Genomic DNA, 18,126 nt, shown 5'->3' with positions numbered 1-18,126 from the left:
TACAGCAATTTTGTACAACCTAAAGTACATTTTTTGGCTGTTTCACTATTAGTGAACATATGTGAAAATATTTCTGTCATTGAATACATTAAAGAGCGAATGTGAGTAACAAGTTTTAAATCCCATAAAAATTCAGCTTTAGACAATTGTTCCTGAACTAAAAAGTTCAAAGTAGGCTTAGTTTTGGATATCAAGTTTGACATTTTCAGACTTGGCTTATCGTCTTCCCTTGTATTCCTTTCAGATACAAAGTCCAATATCAATTATGAATTTTTTAAACCAGCACACAATTTTGTATGTTTTCCTCTTTTGGCATGACTAATATGTGCCTGTTTTTGTATAGTATTTAAGCTTATCTTCTTACATAACAAGCAGTACAAAGCAAACAGATTTTGCAGAACTTCTCTAACCTATTCAGCAAAGTCAGGATTCAAATTTTTATCCGTCCAATCTGTATTAAATTTGGATTTTGAATAGCTCAATTGTTTTAAAAAATTCTCTAATATACTGTGAATAAAACTCACAATTTCTTAAATAATAAACAAACCATTCAATAAATGCAACTATGGTTGACTCAACACTATTGCACTGCTTCCACAGATTGAATGTTGCTATTCATACCAAAAAAATTAATTTTAATTCTTTCAAGCAGTTTCATACATCGTCATTAGCTGCAATCCGTGAATCTCGCAGAAAGAAAACAGCTGTTGCCAAAATTGAAATTTGACTAATCTAGACAGAAAAAAAGGGAACAAGTAGAAAAGGTGCAAGTTCTCACAATTACACAGCTGTTCCATTTTTGGTGCTATGGCTATATTCTTACAATGTTTAGAGATCAGCATATTTTAGAAGGGAAAAAACAAAAAATTCCTGTATTTTTGTAGTTTTAATAAAAATTTTCCAATTTCCCTTTTTTTTATTTATTTATTTATTTTTTCTTCTAGATGATTTTTAAATTCCCTTTATTTTTCCTGTGCTTCGGCAACCCTGAAAACATTTCCTTAGACTGATATTTACTTACTGAAGCAATAAAAAAATACCAACTGTAATATAATTTTGTTACAAAATTAATTTTCTACATCCCTATCCTACAATTAATAAGATCAAATCAGATTATGTCCCAATCCACAAATCAAAAGTAACTAACATAAACCATATAATATTTAATTGGTTATGACTAAGTGGACGTACCACTGAAAGAGTACGGAAGATATACACATGCCAGTATTAATCTTAGGGAGTGTCATGGAGATAGAAAATTTGAATAATTATACTATTTCCAAGCTAAATCTGATAAGTGGGCAACAAATAATACTAAAACCCAAACATTGTTCATATTTGCTAAGATACCAATGGCAAATGAAAGGCAGAAAAAAATCAAATTATGTCACAGATGCTAATTAGCATTATCTTAAACTTTCCTTCTTCCAAAAAGTGGAATGGATACAAAATTAAACTGGTGATTACAATGGTGTAATAAAGATAACAGGCATTCAATGCAATTTTTTTTATCACTTTCCTGTTGTTATTAGTGGTTTAAAAAATGAAAATAGCACCTGCAGTATAGCATTACTTCACTTGGGATATTTTCATTTAAAAAGTGATAAAAATACACTAATATTTTGTCCCCATGGTATCCTATCCTTTAACCCTTCAGCAAATACACCCATTTTTTCTTTTTCTTCTACTAGCTTCCCTCTAAGGGAGAGGAAGAGAAAGAATGGATCAAAAAGACCCCATGTATGTACTGATGGTTTAAAATTGGCCCCCCACTAGATCTATACACCTCCTTACTTGTTATGCCATTATTTCAAATGAGCATGAATCGACTTAATTACTATTATACTGAAACCATAGCTATTATTTTTTTTTTTTTTCAAGTTACTTTCTAAAGCATGGTTTTTCTTGGTTTCATGGCCAAGAGTAGATTTGCTATACCTCTGCTTTTATCACTTTTATAACAATGTAATTTTCAACATTGAAATTTGCAGATGAGATGAACAGAAAAAGTCTACCATAAGATGTTATTTTCAGACATATTTTGCATTTTTCAAGCAAAGCAAATTAATAAACGAGAGAGAGAAATTTATTACTTTTAGATTCCTTCAAATATCCACATGCTTAAAATAAAATTGTAGTAACTTTTTTTTCAACAAAAAGCTGTTTAAAATCACATTTTTGGATCAATAATGAATTGTATAAGATTTCAAAGAGCATTTCACTAAATGAAAATACTTGGATGCAAAAAAATTAAACAGCAGAAAGCAATTCACATTTACTGAAAATAAATTTTCATAACACTAATATGTATAGATACAAGAAAACATAACTTATCAGCACAACAAAAAAGTATTTTATTATATATCATAAAGGCCAATTTATATATATCCTATAGATAAACAAATATCATAACATAGAAAGAATTTTAATTATTAAATATAGAAATAGTTAAGTCCAAAATTAGACAATACATCTGTATTAATACAGCTTTAGAGAAACGTGCATTTCTCTCTTTATTTGAATTAATCAAAAGACAAAATGAATAGTCTGCTGATAGAAAGTGTATATATTTTTAGATCATATTATAGTGACTTATATCTGAAGGTCACTAGTTTAGAATCCTCTAGATAAAACGTGCTACATTAACAAATTGTTATCAACAAATATAAACTGATACTATTGTTTTACTTTAATTGAAGAAGATCATATCTAAAATGCACTTAATTATCTTAAAGCATATATTTACATTCTTTGTGATATAAACTTTTGTGAAATTATAAGAAACCATAATTTTAAAGTTAAATGACTATTGATGAAAACTTTTACATTACCAATAAAATGGAAATTTTAACAAAAACACACAAAAAAAATATTTTTAATAAAAATTCATGCAAACTTTTTTAAACAAAAATATCAGAAAAAAAATCCAAAGTCAGTAAAATAGTTTCCATAATATGCAAACATACAGAAATGAACTACTTATCATTCAAGCAATGCAAGGAAAATTAAGTATGCTTTTTATAAACAAATATGATACTTATAATATATTAGATAGTTTATCTTTAGAAAAAGCAACACATTATAGACTTGCACTGAATCATTTTAACTGAAAGCAGCTTTAATTTTATGTATAAGAATGAAACAGCAAAACTGTCACCTTTAATTATTAACAGCTACCTTTAATTTTGATTGTAAAAAAACAGCAAAAAGAACGAAAATGCATAATACAATTTATTCAAGTATTATATCATTTATTTCATCAACTACAAAGATACAACATAGAAAGTATTTCAAATAAAATTCGCTTAATAATTTGCTTATATTTTTCTCAAATATTTAATTAAAAATTTCACATTATTAGAAATTACTTAATGCAAAAAGCATATATATTAAACAGAGCACTTAATTATAAATAAAACTTTGACAATAAAATATAATTTATATTCTTCTGCATCAAATTATCCAAAGATTTTACTGCATTAAGAGAAAAAAATTTTTAGAGAGAAACAATACATTTTACAGCTATACGGCGAATGAAACATATAAAGTAATTTTAAATATGATTGACAAATAAATAATTCTTACCATAAAAGATTGCTAATCCAGTTTCATGCAAAAACCTCACTCGCCGACGTTTGAAAAACCAGATTGTGCACACGGTAAGAATGAGTAAAATAACATACACCAAGATATTTAAACAGTCAATCTGATGTATTCTCTTTGCATTTTCATCAAGGATAATATCATAAGGAACATTTGCATTTATCGACTGCACTAATGTCACAATAAAAACAATCAGAGGTCCCAAAATAATTTTTCGTCGAGATCCCATATCTTCAGTTAACGCCTACAACCAATGCACGGTAATAAATCTGTGAGCATGGGAAATATTAAAAGAATCATATATGCAGTTCCCAAAAAATATGCATTGGCATGTAAATTAAAACTTTTGATTCGAATGGAAGGAGAATACAATAGCGACCCGATAAATCTGAGGATGTCTGCTAACAAAATTACGAAACAGATTTGTCAAGTAAACAGTGTTCGAATAGTTGTTGCCATTCGATATTCCAAATTACGGATCTGTCATTGAGATTTCGAATCTCATTGGTCTTGATCTGTAAATGCTAATATTTAAGTAAATATAAAATTTCCTCACTTTTGGATTATGATATTTTTTTATCTGAAATTAAAATTATTCATGTCTAAATAAATTTTAGAGCCTCTTATCTCAGCATTTGAAAATAGAGTTGCAACTCTAGAAACGCAGCAAAACTCTAGACTCTATGCAACAAGAGTTCCCCGAGATTTTATTTATTGCAATTCAATTATTTCATGCATTTTTAATTTTTCTGGGAAATTCAATAAAGTTTCTATTTCTTGAATCAGTAAAGTTATAGAGCAACTAAAAATTGCATAAATCGACAGGAATATATGCTTGTCATAAAAAGATAACAGAAACATTACAGTGCAGGTTATCTCTCTAGTCATGGGAGAAATCGATTTTAAATTAATTAAATAACTATAAAAACTTAATTTACAGGATAAAATATATAAATAACTTCTAGGATCGAATTGTTTCAATGCCAGAGTCTCGGCTTTGGGATAAGAAAGTTCCATGTTCCAGTCTTACTATACTTTCGACGATATCTGCTTCCACTGTGTGATACCGACGCTACAGGAATTTAAATCCAATAATGTGAATTATATACTCTACTATTGATATGAAAATTTTAAGGTTGATATAAAATAGCAAAATGCATCCAGATAGAATACGGAAACTTTTAAGCAATATATTAAACAAACAAATGAATCAATTTAATGTAAACAGCTGCCAATGTTGTGTAAATGGAGGAAGAAAATAATTACCATTAGTATAATTTATAGAAATTTAAATGAACATTTTCTCAGCAAAATGAGAACGGCTAAACATCACTTAATCTAATATTAAATTTAAAAACAATTTCTTAGAAATTCGTAACAACCGGTTTCCTAACTTTTCGAAGAACCACTGCAAAACAATAAACAATCGAATCTTGGATCAAAATGTATATGAAAGCAATACAGATATTAACTGTTCCAATATCGTACAGTTTGAATGAAATAAACGTTTACTGTGCCTCATGTTGTTTAGTTAGAGCGGTAGACGATACATGATTTTCTGTCACTAAAAGTTTAGTGTCTGCAACCCCACCCTCTTGATAAGGAAAATTCGTTGCTGGAGTCCTATAATTGATTAAATGAGTGTCTTCTGGGAATTTTATCCACCGATGATGTGTGAGTTGGTGTCTGGAGTTTCCGCGATTTTCTACGTTTTCCTTGAGAGAGTTGATTGTGACGTTTCTATACGATGGCTTGTGGAGATAGCAATCACCAAGAATTTGACTGCAAATTAATAAATTTCGCGAAAATCAATTAATAAATTTACAGATAATTAATTGATTTTCTGAGTCTTCTAAAATAAGATTAATGAGTCAACAAATATACCGATACAATTAAAAATTATCGACGTAACAATCACCGTAAAACTTCTTTAGAATGTATTTCAAGGAACAGCTTCTGAACATTGTGTTGTCGAATTTTGGATTTAAATATGATGACTTCATATTTCAGCCGTCGAATACACTAGTATAGGCCTACTTTTCAGCGAGATTTTATAATCATTTTAATATATTTTTTAAATAATTAAGTCACACAATTTTAATCTTAAAATACTTTAACATTTAAAAATTCTACCTTTCTACGATAAAAGCAAATGTGTATCCGTGTGTTAACATTGTATAAGAAAGACCAGCGGATGAAGTCGACAAAAGAATACTTTAAATACTGAGAATATGCGCATCGTTTTCATCGACTATTCCTTTTTTTTACGACCGAGATTTATTTATTTAAAAATTATGATTTGTTTATTTTTAACCGAGTAACTTCTGAAAATATTATCCTGCTAAAGTAATCTTGTGTTACTATAAAAATTAAAAAATATATATTTAAATAATAATAGTTTGACTGCCGACCACTTTTGTTTCCTAATTTTAACAAATTTTTAAAGATACTTTATGTATAATTTGCAATAAAGCTTTTCATTTTTCCAATGAAATTCAAACCGTTTTGATTGTTTATATAATTACGTTTTTCCTTTCCTTTATAAATTAAGAAATAAAAATTCAGTTTATTTTGTTTAATATTCTTTGGTAATGATGCAGTGAATTTTCTTTTCTTTTACTGTTTCCTTAATTTTTTTGTGAAATCTGTAAATAAGGTTCTCTGAGATATTAAGTATATTAATAAATATAATTTGTAAGTTTAGTAATTATGATTGCTGCCATGATTGTCTAAATAAATTAGCAGAATTTGATTTCTCTATCAGCACAAGACATTGTCTGATATTTCCAACATTTTGTTCGAATATTACGAATAATCACCAATATAGCGAAGATATTGTAAAAGAATTTATGAGAATTGTAAGCTAATAAGGTCGCCATTCCTCAAACATGAATTTGAGGCGGCCCAACGAAAATACCAAAAAATGAAACTTATTTAGGACAAACAACTCGCATGTGCTTTGAATAACCCCTTACAGATTTTCTAATCGTTGTCTTTCCAAAGTAAGTTTTTGCAAATCAGCTTCCACTACTCTTGACTGTTGACAAGCTTCCTTTTAATGGTTTCATTGCAAATAAGGTATTTTTACTTTTGTTATTTTATAGGTTTATTTAATGCAAAAGACAATAATAAATTTAATATTAAAATTAATGTAATAAAATGTATGTAAATATTTTGTGATTTATTTAACCATTTCAAAATTACTAATCGATATAAACGTGTTTATTTGAATTTATTAGAAAAATATTATTGATGTAAACAAATTTTATATATTTAGATGGATTTTACTATTAATAAAAGTGAATGTGTTCAAGTTGGTACTCTAAAGACCTGACCATTTGATCTGCTCATATGTATTTTAGATGGTGGTAAATGTAAATGTTGGGGCAATTTTTTTTGAAATATTAATTAGAATTTTAATATTTAAAAAATTTTGACGTTTTCCCTCAATAACTTCCTTAAATATTACATACGAGAAAAATTTTTATGTCATACTAAAATTAAAAAAATATATATTTTTTCAGTGATACCCATATTTTTGCTCCAAAATTTTTTCTTCTATTTTTAAATAATTAAAAAAAATGTTTTAAGTCTATTTTATAACAATACTTTTTCATTGTTGAAGTGAAACTCGCATCGTTTTCTTCTTTGCTACTGATATTTCACCTTGGCTTTTTTCCATTATTGAAGTTTAAGCTCATTTTCCGACGTTTTGTAGGGAGGTCGCGGTGACCTTGTGGTATGATCTTGGCTTCGGAACCGGAGGGTTTCAGGTTCAAGATCCGATTCCATCGAGGAACCGTCATGTAAGCGCCTCAGGTACACGTTAAACCGTCCGGGCCAAACATCCTCTCGTTGATGTGGTGTAGAGAGGGGGGTGCAAGCTCAGGTGTCATCCCCGTCATCTGACCGAGGTTCAAAATTACGAAGTACATCCCAAGAAGGCACTAGTGTTACTTTAAAACGAGACGTTAATGTAACTAAACAATGTTTTGTATGTTTCAAAACAATGCAAGCTTTTAATAAAATTTTGTTAAGATTTAACTTCAGAATCAAACAATAATAAAAAAAAAAATGTTTAATCTGTACTCATTTTTAAATGCTGCTGCTCTTTTATGCGATATAATTAAATACATTTTTAAAAAAAACGGAATGCACAGCACCGTGAGCAGAACGATTTTAGGCCTCTAAAATAATATAAATTCTATGTCTCTCAAAATTTTAAGTTTAAAGCATTTTAACAAACATTTTATACATACAAAATAAGACAAAATAACAAAACATTTTGCCAAACAACTGCCAATAAGATATAATTACACAAAATATTTAAGCAAAATTCTTAGTAACTATTAATTCCTGCGAACTAGTTGGTGGCCAAACGTGGCTAGTATAATATATAAAGTAATATTTTTCCATGTTTTATTTTTCCCCGAATTTCCATGTTTTAAACCTCCCTGAATTCGAAAAACGCATTGTTGGAAAACGTCTATCTGTCCGTCTGTCTGTTGCATAGATAACACAAAAACCCTTTGAACTAGATGGATGAAATTTGGTATATGGTCTTTACACTAAATTTGTAGATTTTTATCAAATTTCGAGAAAAATCTATTCAGAGGATGTCTGTTTGTCTGTCTGCATGCTCAAAAATAAGTAAACACGATAACTACAAAACGAACAGAGATAGATCGATAAAATTTGGTACACAGATTTAGCATCCAAAGTATAGACTCTTATCAAATTTTGAGTCAAATCCAACAAAGAGTTGACGTCTTTCGGTCTGTACTTTTAGAAACATGCAAAAGCGATACCTCGAAAATGCATTGACTTAAGTGCATCAAATTTGATATTGATTTTGTGACATCAAAGGTAGTTATGTGTCAAATTTTTGTTTCAATCGGTTGGAACAAAGGTATCTAAAATATAAATTTTATTTTCTATTATTATTAACCACATGTCAAGGATTAATAGCCAAAACAACTTGTCAAGGATGGCACGATAGATTCAGTCAAATTGCTAAATTCATGCTGGCAAAGGTTAAAATTTTTGTAACTATTTTACTTTAATGCCATGTAAAGCGTTCTTTGAGATAACACCTATATTACAGATAGGGATTACAATATCGGACCAAAATACCGGTATTCGGTATATTTTAGATCATGATACCGGTTTTAATGCCGGTAGTAGAAATTTTAGAAAAAGAAAGAAAGAAAACACGGGTGTTCCTTTGTTTTATTTGCCAGTTTTATTAGAGAGTGTAAATATCACAAAAAATAATTTGTAACTTATAAATTATAACAGTATATAAAGAATCACAAAAAAGTAAAGGAACATCTTATTTATTTAAATCACAAAAAAGTGTAAATATCACTATTCAGTCTGTGGTACTAATTACAAATTTTTGAAATGTGATCTTAAAAAACATAATGCATCAATTGTACTGTCATTAAGCCTGTAACGTAATTTTGTGCAAAAATGACCAGCTGCCGAAAACGCTCTTTCGGCATTTATGCTAATTGGTGGTACTGTTAGCGATGCGTGATATACTTTTTCCAAGTATTTACCTCTAAATCCCTCATCTTCAAATAAATCTATTTTCGTCCGATGTTTTGGGATATAGATGATTTCTGTATTGTAATTTGGTTGTATTGTGTATTTCTGTATTGTAATTTGACATTTTTTTATTTATCGGTAATTCTAATTTTTGTTCAAGAGACAATTCCTCGGTATGCATTTTGTGCAATTTTTCAGAATAATATATAATTCTTCAGATAGTGATGTGTGTTTTTCTTCCAGTGACTGCAACATTAAATTTATTGTTGCATTAGCTGTTATTAAATTAGAATATCTCCTACAGAATGCCGCAACAGCCAGTTTTATTGGAAGTAGAACTGATACAGTTCCGGATATTAAGTCTAAACTATCTGAAAAATTAATTTGCAGGTTTAAATCGATTATTGCTTTTTGAATTGGATTTCTCAGTTTCAAAAATCGTTCCATTATTTGGAGTAAACTGTTCCAACGTGTTTTAGAATCTAATATTAACATATATTCTGTTTTATTTTCAGTTAGAATATATTTTTGTAATATGGCATTTTTGGTAGAAGAACGTTTAAATATCTTAACAATTTTTCGAACTTTATAAATTATAGGAAGCAATTCTTGATGGGTTAATATTTCATCCTCATTAGCAATATCGTCTTCAACAATTACATTATCTTCATTGTCAGTATCACTCTCACTCTCTTCAAAGTCGGAATCCGAAGTTTTCTATATCCACAGTATTTGGATTCTTCTGTTCTTTATTTTATTTTATTTTTTTGGTAAAAACATCTATTAGTCCTAATTGAATTCCATGAGCATAGCATAATTGTTGATTTGCACCAATCAAAATCAATCTGAAGTATTATTTGCAAATACAATGTGAATAACAAAATCACCAATTTAAAAAATTTCGAAATATTACGCACTTTTTTTACAACTACAACCTTGTTTTCACAGACACGAATCCTGCGCATATGCAGTATCGCTCGGAGCTGTAATAGGATAGTTTTGACCCACCTCCTTGGATGATTCACATATTTTATCGCTTCTCTTGATTGTACTTTGTATTCACAGTCTAATTAATTTCACCCATTAGGGAGACGTTTGGTTTGGTTTAGTTATATTAACGTCCCGTTTAAAGCAACACTAGGGCTATTTTGGGACGGACCTCGTAATTTTGAACCGCGGTCAGATGACGAGGACGATATCTGAGCTGCCACCCCCTGTCCACGCCACGCCATAGGGAGGACGTTTGGTCATGACGGATTTAACGTGCAACAGAGCTCCTTACACGACGGTTCTTCGGTGGAATCGGGTCACAAACCTGAAACCCTCTGGTTCCGAAGCCGAGATCTTACCACCAGGCCACCGCGCAACCCCCCCCCCCCCATTAGGGAGACATTAAAACAAAAACTATGTTGCTGATCTCTGAACATATAGTGGAGACAATTTAAAAAATTTCTAGTAAATACCGAAAAAACGGTATTTAAGCTTGTGAATACCGGTATTACAAAATTGTACAAATGGCTCAAAATACCGGTATTCGGTATCCCGGTATTGTAATCCCTAATTACAGAGAATGCAAGAAAGTGTTGGGAAGACCAGTCCTGTTGATTTATTATCACATTTTAATGGAATTAACATGCTTTTGAAGGAGAAATGCTCCTTATCCTTTTAATGCTGGAACCAACAGCATACTTTTGACGAGAAACAAGAAAGTGGAATTAAGGTGAAAACGAACAATTATCATAAATGTTAATTCTTTTATTGTGATAAGTCTTCAAAAATAATTTTTTATACGAAATTCCCTTTTTTTTTCAGATTTTATAACAGAACGTATAACGATAAAAAATGTAATTGCCATAGTTTAATATATAGCGATTTTTTTACATCAATTATTTACAATAAATAGAAATTACAACGATTACTTCAATTCCAGCAGTTCTATTTTTGGTTATTCTTACAGTTAAGGAAATTGGAAAGAAAAAGATTAAATTCATTACAAAAAAAAAAAAATCATAATTTCTGACTTTTATGCCGCATTTTGAATTCTAATCGAATCATTATGAATTAAAATTATATTCCTAAAAATTATTCAAGCCAAAACTATTGGTGAATCAGCTATTACCTTTCTATATAAAACTGAACATATCTTGAGACGCTTGACATTAAAACCGATTTTGGGCAAGTTTTATTATTTACGAGGGGGGGGGGGCAGAAAGAAAGAAAGAAAAACGCAGCCATCCATAACTAATGTCAAAAAGAGAATATTGAGAAATATATAATTGCATTTATGTTTAGTCCTTTAACTACGAGTAAAACTATACATATCTACATAGCCAAACATAAAACGATTTAAAAGTTAAGTAAAATATAAGCGTGCAAAATTGTTGTTAGATATATCTGTACATCTACTGCCGGCTACCAAATATATGAAACGTTTACTGACGTTTAGCGGGATGCAAGGCAAACTTGCTAAATCTCTTGCAAATGATAGCAGGAGTTAAACGGTTTAAGAAACTAAGACGTTCTCGCTACCGAAAATCGTCGAAATTTGAGCTGTAAGTAAGGAATGTTTGTGCCAAATAAATATTACATCTTATATGAAATTTAATACCTGTTGGAAAATGAACTGTTTTCATTAAAAAAAAACAGCAGATATATTTTTTTTTTCCATTAAGAATTTTTTTTAAAGCAAATCAAAAATGTGACGTGATAATCTTTGAGGTCATAATCAAAAATTAGTTCTTTCAGAAAAAAAACCTGCTCAAAATAACCCCAAAATTAGAATGATAAAGGAGCAGAGATATAAAAATCTTATATTTTAACATTACTAGCTATCAGCGACCAGCTAGCTCATCGAGATATTGGTGGTATTTATTTTCAATTAAATTCATTTTGTTTCATTTGATTTCATGATCCACTCATGAAAAATTTTGAAGCATCGAATTGAAGCAAATATTAAAGTCATGCAATTTTAATAGCCTCCATAATGGAGTCAAATCCCATGACACTATAGTGCTAATAAAAACATAAATGTCTGGTTCATCTATCTTCATTTCCTTATTCTTCATAAATTATAATTTTTCTTCTTTTGCCTACAAAAATGAATGAAATTCACACGATTGAATACTTTATTAACTATAATGCAAAAATCGCTGATTTTCTGTAATTTAATTGTTGAACATGTACTTAGAAAAAGTTTCATTTTTAAATGAACCCACACACCAAATCATAAATTCTATTAGATAATTGAAGAAATAAAGTAAAGAACAGTAACCTCCAACATAATGAATTAAACGCATTCAGATTACATCCTTTTTCATTTATTTTTACATTATAATGTTCATACGTTGGTATATAATCTGAAAACTACATATAACAAACCTGATGCGGCATGCATGATGAAAAAAAATTTCAAAACACTCCTTAAGCTGCTAGATCGTTGTATCTTGACATAGCAAATTTGGTTCGTAGTTTCTTCTTGGTTAGTAAAAACTCGCTAAGAATGTTTTTCAAAACTTTTATCAGATTTTTAATTAAAAATTAATCCATATTTAACGTTTTTCATCAAAACTTTTGGAAAATGTTATGTTAAAAAAAGGAAATTGTTAAAAGAAGTTTTTCATTGATGTCAGTTTTATTTCCGCACAACCTTTCCTCTAAATTTAATAGCTTAAAAAATATTTATTGTCGGCTGGATTTCAAACGCATATAAGTCGAAAGATAGAAATTTTTCAAGAATCACTAATAACCCACAAGAGGTATACTATTTAAGAGGTTTTAAAATGTCCTCTAAAAGCACAAATTCGATTTGCTGGCTTTCAAAAATTTTAAATAATATTTTTGCGATTTTTATTCCATTAGAATTCTAGTAAATAGCGTTTTCGTAAAAATTTGGACTTTTGAGATTTTGAAATCAGGCCGGTGATAGGTGAGCATATTTCACAAAAATATTTTTCATTGTTTAATTTATCTATACTTACGCAAGGTGCGATAGTATTAAATATATTTTTTTATTCTGTTACATAAAACAATAAACTTCAAAAATAAAATGAAGTGGAACGAAGAAAGCATCGGAGTAGAGTAATGGTCTAGCGAGGATAAGTAGAGCTCAGGATAAAAATTTTATGTCCTATTTAACTCATGTCTATGCTAAAACTGAGACGTTGAAATTTTTTATATATGATATTGACAGATTTATTTGATAACTGTAACTGTGATTGTAATGTCACTTTTTTTCCTAGCAAAAGTGATGATCGGAAGTATGAGCATTTGGAATCAAGGATTGCAGTGACCCACAGCTAACTGTCTGCAAATAATTATATATATATATATATATATATATATATATATATATATATATATAAGATGCAGAAATAAGTTATAGACATAATACTGCCCTCAAAATGAAAAGTATTTTTTTTTAGTTGAAAATAGTTAACGTAAGGAATAATATTTTTTTTTCATGTTAAATAAGTTAATTGTAATGTATTTATTTCTTTTTTTGTATATACATGTATTTGTAACTAGTGCAAACTACTTTTTTATTTAAGTAAATATGATCCTAATTAAAGGCAAATAATTACCATTCTGTAAGAATTTCAGAGTAAAAGGCAAACTTTTGGATACACGCAACGATATAAAGATTTTTTTTAATGCTAAAATGAATATGCCTAAATCTAATCCAAATAAATAATGTATTGATGATGATGCTTGTATTTGATGTGAATTCATTAATGCAGTGCTGCTGGTGATAATTTGGATTATTCTACTTGAAGAACGCGATTAAATTTATCAGAATATTTAATACATAATTGAAAGAATATCTCATAACATGACCTGCCTTGTACGTTGAGTCTACTGTATAAAATCTACCAGAAAAAAAATTGTTTATTGGTAGTATCTACCAGATTAAAAATTGGTTTAACTTTTCCCGCCAATTCTCAATCCCGTGTGTTAAGGGTAAGTCATAACATCTATTATTCTGCATTCCATCGCAGCTGATTAGAAGATCAGTAAGTATTTTTTTTTTTTTTTCAGAATGTTTGAATATGAATGCTTTATATTCTTTATTTGTAGTAATTTGAGTAAGTACAAAATGAATTTCGTCTTCCCATAATAATATACTATTTCTTTCAAAATGTGTTTATGTTTCGGGCGAGCTTGTTTTCAGTCGAGTATGAATCATGCCCACGTGTTTATTGCTTCGGCGGGAGGAAATGTAGTACCTTCACACGTGCCTGCCCCGCATTCGTTTTGAGCGGTTTATTGGCGCCTCTTCAAATTCTTATTTTTGTCGTTTGAGGTTTCGTGGAGCTGTTTGACGAGCAATGCTTGTAATAATTCCATTTACAATTCAGCGAGCAATAGAAAAATCCAAGGCCAGATTAAAGACTTGTTGAAGTCCATAGACAAAGCAAGTTTCGACCCCCCCCCCCTCCAACTTCCAAAGCCAGATATTTTTATTGATTTTCATTTTATGTAAGCTTGTATTAAGTGTACTAAATATTGAGCTGAATAGAAATAAAATATATAATAGCAGCTCGTCTAAAAAAAATTGGTTTCAATATTTTGTTTATAAAAAATTTAATTGCAAAAGTAATTTTATGCAAAATAATATATTACTAATCTTTGTCAACGCAGTCTAAATATTCTAAGATAGATTTACTATAACTATTATCTTGCGAGTCAATCGTCAACTAAAAGAAATGATCACAATGATCTGCAAACGATTTTAAAAGTATGAAATGAATAAATAAATAAATTCTAAAACTAATGTCATATTAAAAATACAAGTAATATTTGATTTGAATGAAAGCAGACAATTTTATTATCCTGAAAATAATGGCAAAAGAATTCAAGATCCGCAGTGAGTTTTCTATTTGATAATCCGGTTCTAGTAAAAATTCTACTCTAAGCTTTTGTAATATTTATAAAGAATTTCAAGTTTGTTATCAAAAATCACGAATAATAAATTCTAACATAATGCTCTTTCAACTACATTGATTTCTTATAAACAATCTAGTTGTTTTGATTTTTGCTGTTCCACATCTTTTAATTAATTTTTTTTTTTCATTTGGCTAAGAAATATAGATTAAACAATATTCAATCCTTTTTTATAATATTGTGAAAAATTACGGTATAATTCTATTTTTTGTATTTTTTTAAAGTTTATAATTAATTGTTGATTAAATTTTAGGAGCGATTTGTTATTTTTATTTATTTATTTGAATACAAGTAATTTGACTTCAAGGTGAATCAATCATATGTTGATTAATTTTTAATTAAAGATCTGATTAAAATTTTGAAAAAAAATTAGTTAGCTTTTATGATTTATGAATTGCCAAATTTGATAGCCTTAGGCCTCACAATCTGCTCTTCAGAGAGTTTAGAAGGATTTTGTTATCATGCATATTGCAAATTTTCTGATATATTTGAGCCAATAAACATGACCATGTCGACTCCTTCAGGAAGTTTATTTAGTCAATGAAAAAAGGGAAAAACGTAATAAGTGGAAAGGGAAAATTAATATCCTTTTTTAATAACTTAGGGAAAGTCACTATTACTTTTTATCTTGCAATATCATACGGAAATAAACAATCAAATTCTACCTGTTTCATTAGATTAATCATTTAACCTTTAATTTTCATGATTTCAGAAATAACTTTTATTTATTTATTAATTTTTCCTTTACGATTAATTGTTTATTTTTAGTCTTACAAACTTAGCAATCTACAATAATTTAATTACACATTTTTCGCTTATTTATTTTCTTTCATTTTGACAAATTAATATTCAATACAAAATGTATTTTTTTCTTCTTTTCCATTTTTTTTTCTTTTCCATTTCTTTTTCTTTCTTTTCCATTTTTTTTTTTTCTTTTCCATTTTTTTATTTCTTTTACATATCAAGTATTCAAAAAAAAAATGATCGTCTAAATCTATATTGCGATTTTAATGAATCTCCACATCTTAGAAAAGCTTGAATCCAAACCATCGGGTAAATTCTGCCCTCTACTTAAGACTGACTTAAAGATATCTTGTACTTAGCGTATACTTAGATAATCGAGCACCTTCTTTTCTGTTCTTATCTCTTCTGGATCTCCCGACTGTATTACAAAAGAAGTGGCAAACGTTCGAAGGCCAATGGCGTTCCATAAGCAGAAGTGCTTCTTCCCGACTTTTGTGTGTAGTCACGAGGTATGGTGCGTTTTGTACTTCTTAATACAATGAAGGAAATTGAGTATGCATTTTGTATGATTTTTTTTCTACCGATTGGAGAAAATATTTGACGCACATCTACAGTTTTGGCCATAAGATCGCACACAAAATTTTATTTATCTAGGTCACTGCATTTTTGAATTATCGCATTCACATGCAAGCGACTATGGAACCCAACAAATGTTCTCCTTCTGAAGGCCAATTTTCCCTCGATTAGGCCCAACATTTTATACAGATCTGCAACTATGATAATAAATTCAAATTTCATCCACATAGCTATTTGTCTACTTGTTGATTTCCAAAGAGTTATCGCGTGGTCTCCCTTTGGGGGCCCATTTGCCCTCGATTCGACCCAAAATTTAATACAGATTTGTCATTATGATAATAAATCCAAATTTTATCTACATAGCTGCTTGCGTTTTTGTGTTATCACATCACATGTATAGGGAGAGGCAGAGAAACTTCTCTTTGACAGATACATTTCAAATTTTGTTAGAAATCTACAAATTGATGTTAAAGCTACATATCAAATTTCATTGCTTCTAATTTAATAACTTTTGAGTTATTGCATTCTCAATCAGATTGGTATGTAATAGAGATGATTTTACGAATTCTGAAACATGGAGATTTCGTCAGAATCTCAAGGTCGAAATTTTTGACGATTAGAGGATTTTCTCTTCGTATACAAGAAAATTGAAACACAAGAAGCTCGGCGAATGAAATTTTGCCCGTGGTCTTTACACAAAAATAACATATTCTCGATCAAACTGTGGACAGAATCGGTCAAAGGAAAACATGTAAAGTGCTCTGCCCCCCCTTTCCAATTCTGTTCAATATGTTGCGAAGCTAAACTCAAAAAGTAGCTTATTGTATATATATATATTGGAGAAGCACGCAATATATACAAGCAGGAGCGACGAGCAACACACACACAGAACATAGAAAAGAAGTGAGGGAAAAGCACTTGAGCATTTTATCCCTGATTTTATATAACCTGAGATTTTGATAGGGAAAATATTTCTTTACAGTGCTAATATATTAAGATTTCGATAGGGATTTTTACTACAATCATCGACGTGGCAAGGGAAAACACAGGGATCTTTAAAAAAAAGAATGTGCTTATTGAACATTTTTCTAGCCCTTCACGCGGAGTGTGGGAAAGTTAGGCTTTTAGCCGATTCAGCAATTTTACAAAGCTTCTCTTGAATTAAATGGAGAAAGTGGAATTGAATCACGAAATAAGAGAATATTTTAGAATGAAGTTACTATGGGCTAAATTAAGATGAAACCTTAGAAATCAATTAAATTGAAATTAGAGTTTAAAATATCATTACACACACACACACACACACACACACATATATATGATATAAAAATGAGAAGGATCAAAGTTTCGTAGTTTCTTTCAATTTTAGAACACGACATTTTTGACACTTATCAAGAAGGTCCCTCATCAGTGAGATTGCTCTACCTTTCCCCCTCCCCCGTTTTAGCTGAATCGTTCGATTAACAAACAATTTTTATTGTCTTCTATAGGAAGAAAAAATACTATATTTGTCACAAAAAAATTCGACCTTGAAATTTTGAATAATACTTAGGTTTCAGACCTGTCTGAGAACGAATAAAACGTTTTTGGAATTATTTATCTGTGTGTGAACATTATAAATCAAAATGCTTTTGGGCTAGATAGATGGAATTTGGTATATTCTTTAAATTTGTAAACTTCTACCAAATTTTGACAAAAATATTCATTTGCAAA

At 29.4% G+C, this 18,126-nt stretch overlaps 1 protein-coding gene across 5 annotated transcripts in view; it reads right to left on the bottom strand.

Annotated features, from left to right (window-relative positions):
* The window catches only part of LOC129981708 (sodium/hydrogen exchanger 6-like), a 43,606-nt gene extending 39,560 nt beyond the window's left edge, over positions 1–4,046 (bottom strand). For all 5 annotated transcript variants that reach the window (XM_056092659.1, XM_056092660.1, XM_056092656.1 and 2 more), the window contains exon 1: positions 3,586–4,046. In XM_056092659.1, coding sequence (XP_055948634.1) covers positions 3,586–3,832 — 247 coding nt within the window. In that variant the 5' untranslated portion in view covers positions 3,833–4,046. The remainder of the gene's footprint in view (positions 1–3,585) is intronic.
* Between the last annotated feature and the right edge of the window lie 14,080 nt (positions 4,047–18,126).

This window comes from Argiope bruennichi, chromosome 8 (genome assembly GCF_947563725.1).
Source record: "Argiope bruennichi chromosome 8, qqArgBrue1.1, whole genome shotgun sequence".
Taxonomy (NCBI): domain Eukaryota; kingdom Metazoa; phylum Arthropoda; class Arachnida; order Araneae; family Araneidae; genus Argiope; species Argiope bruennichi.
The sequence above is the reverse complement of the archived record's forward strand: the minus strand, read 5'-3'. Positions and strand labels throughout refer to the sequence as shown.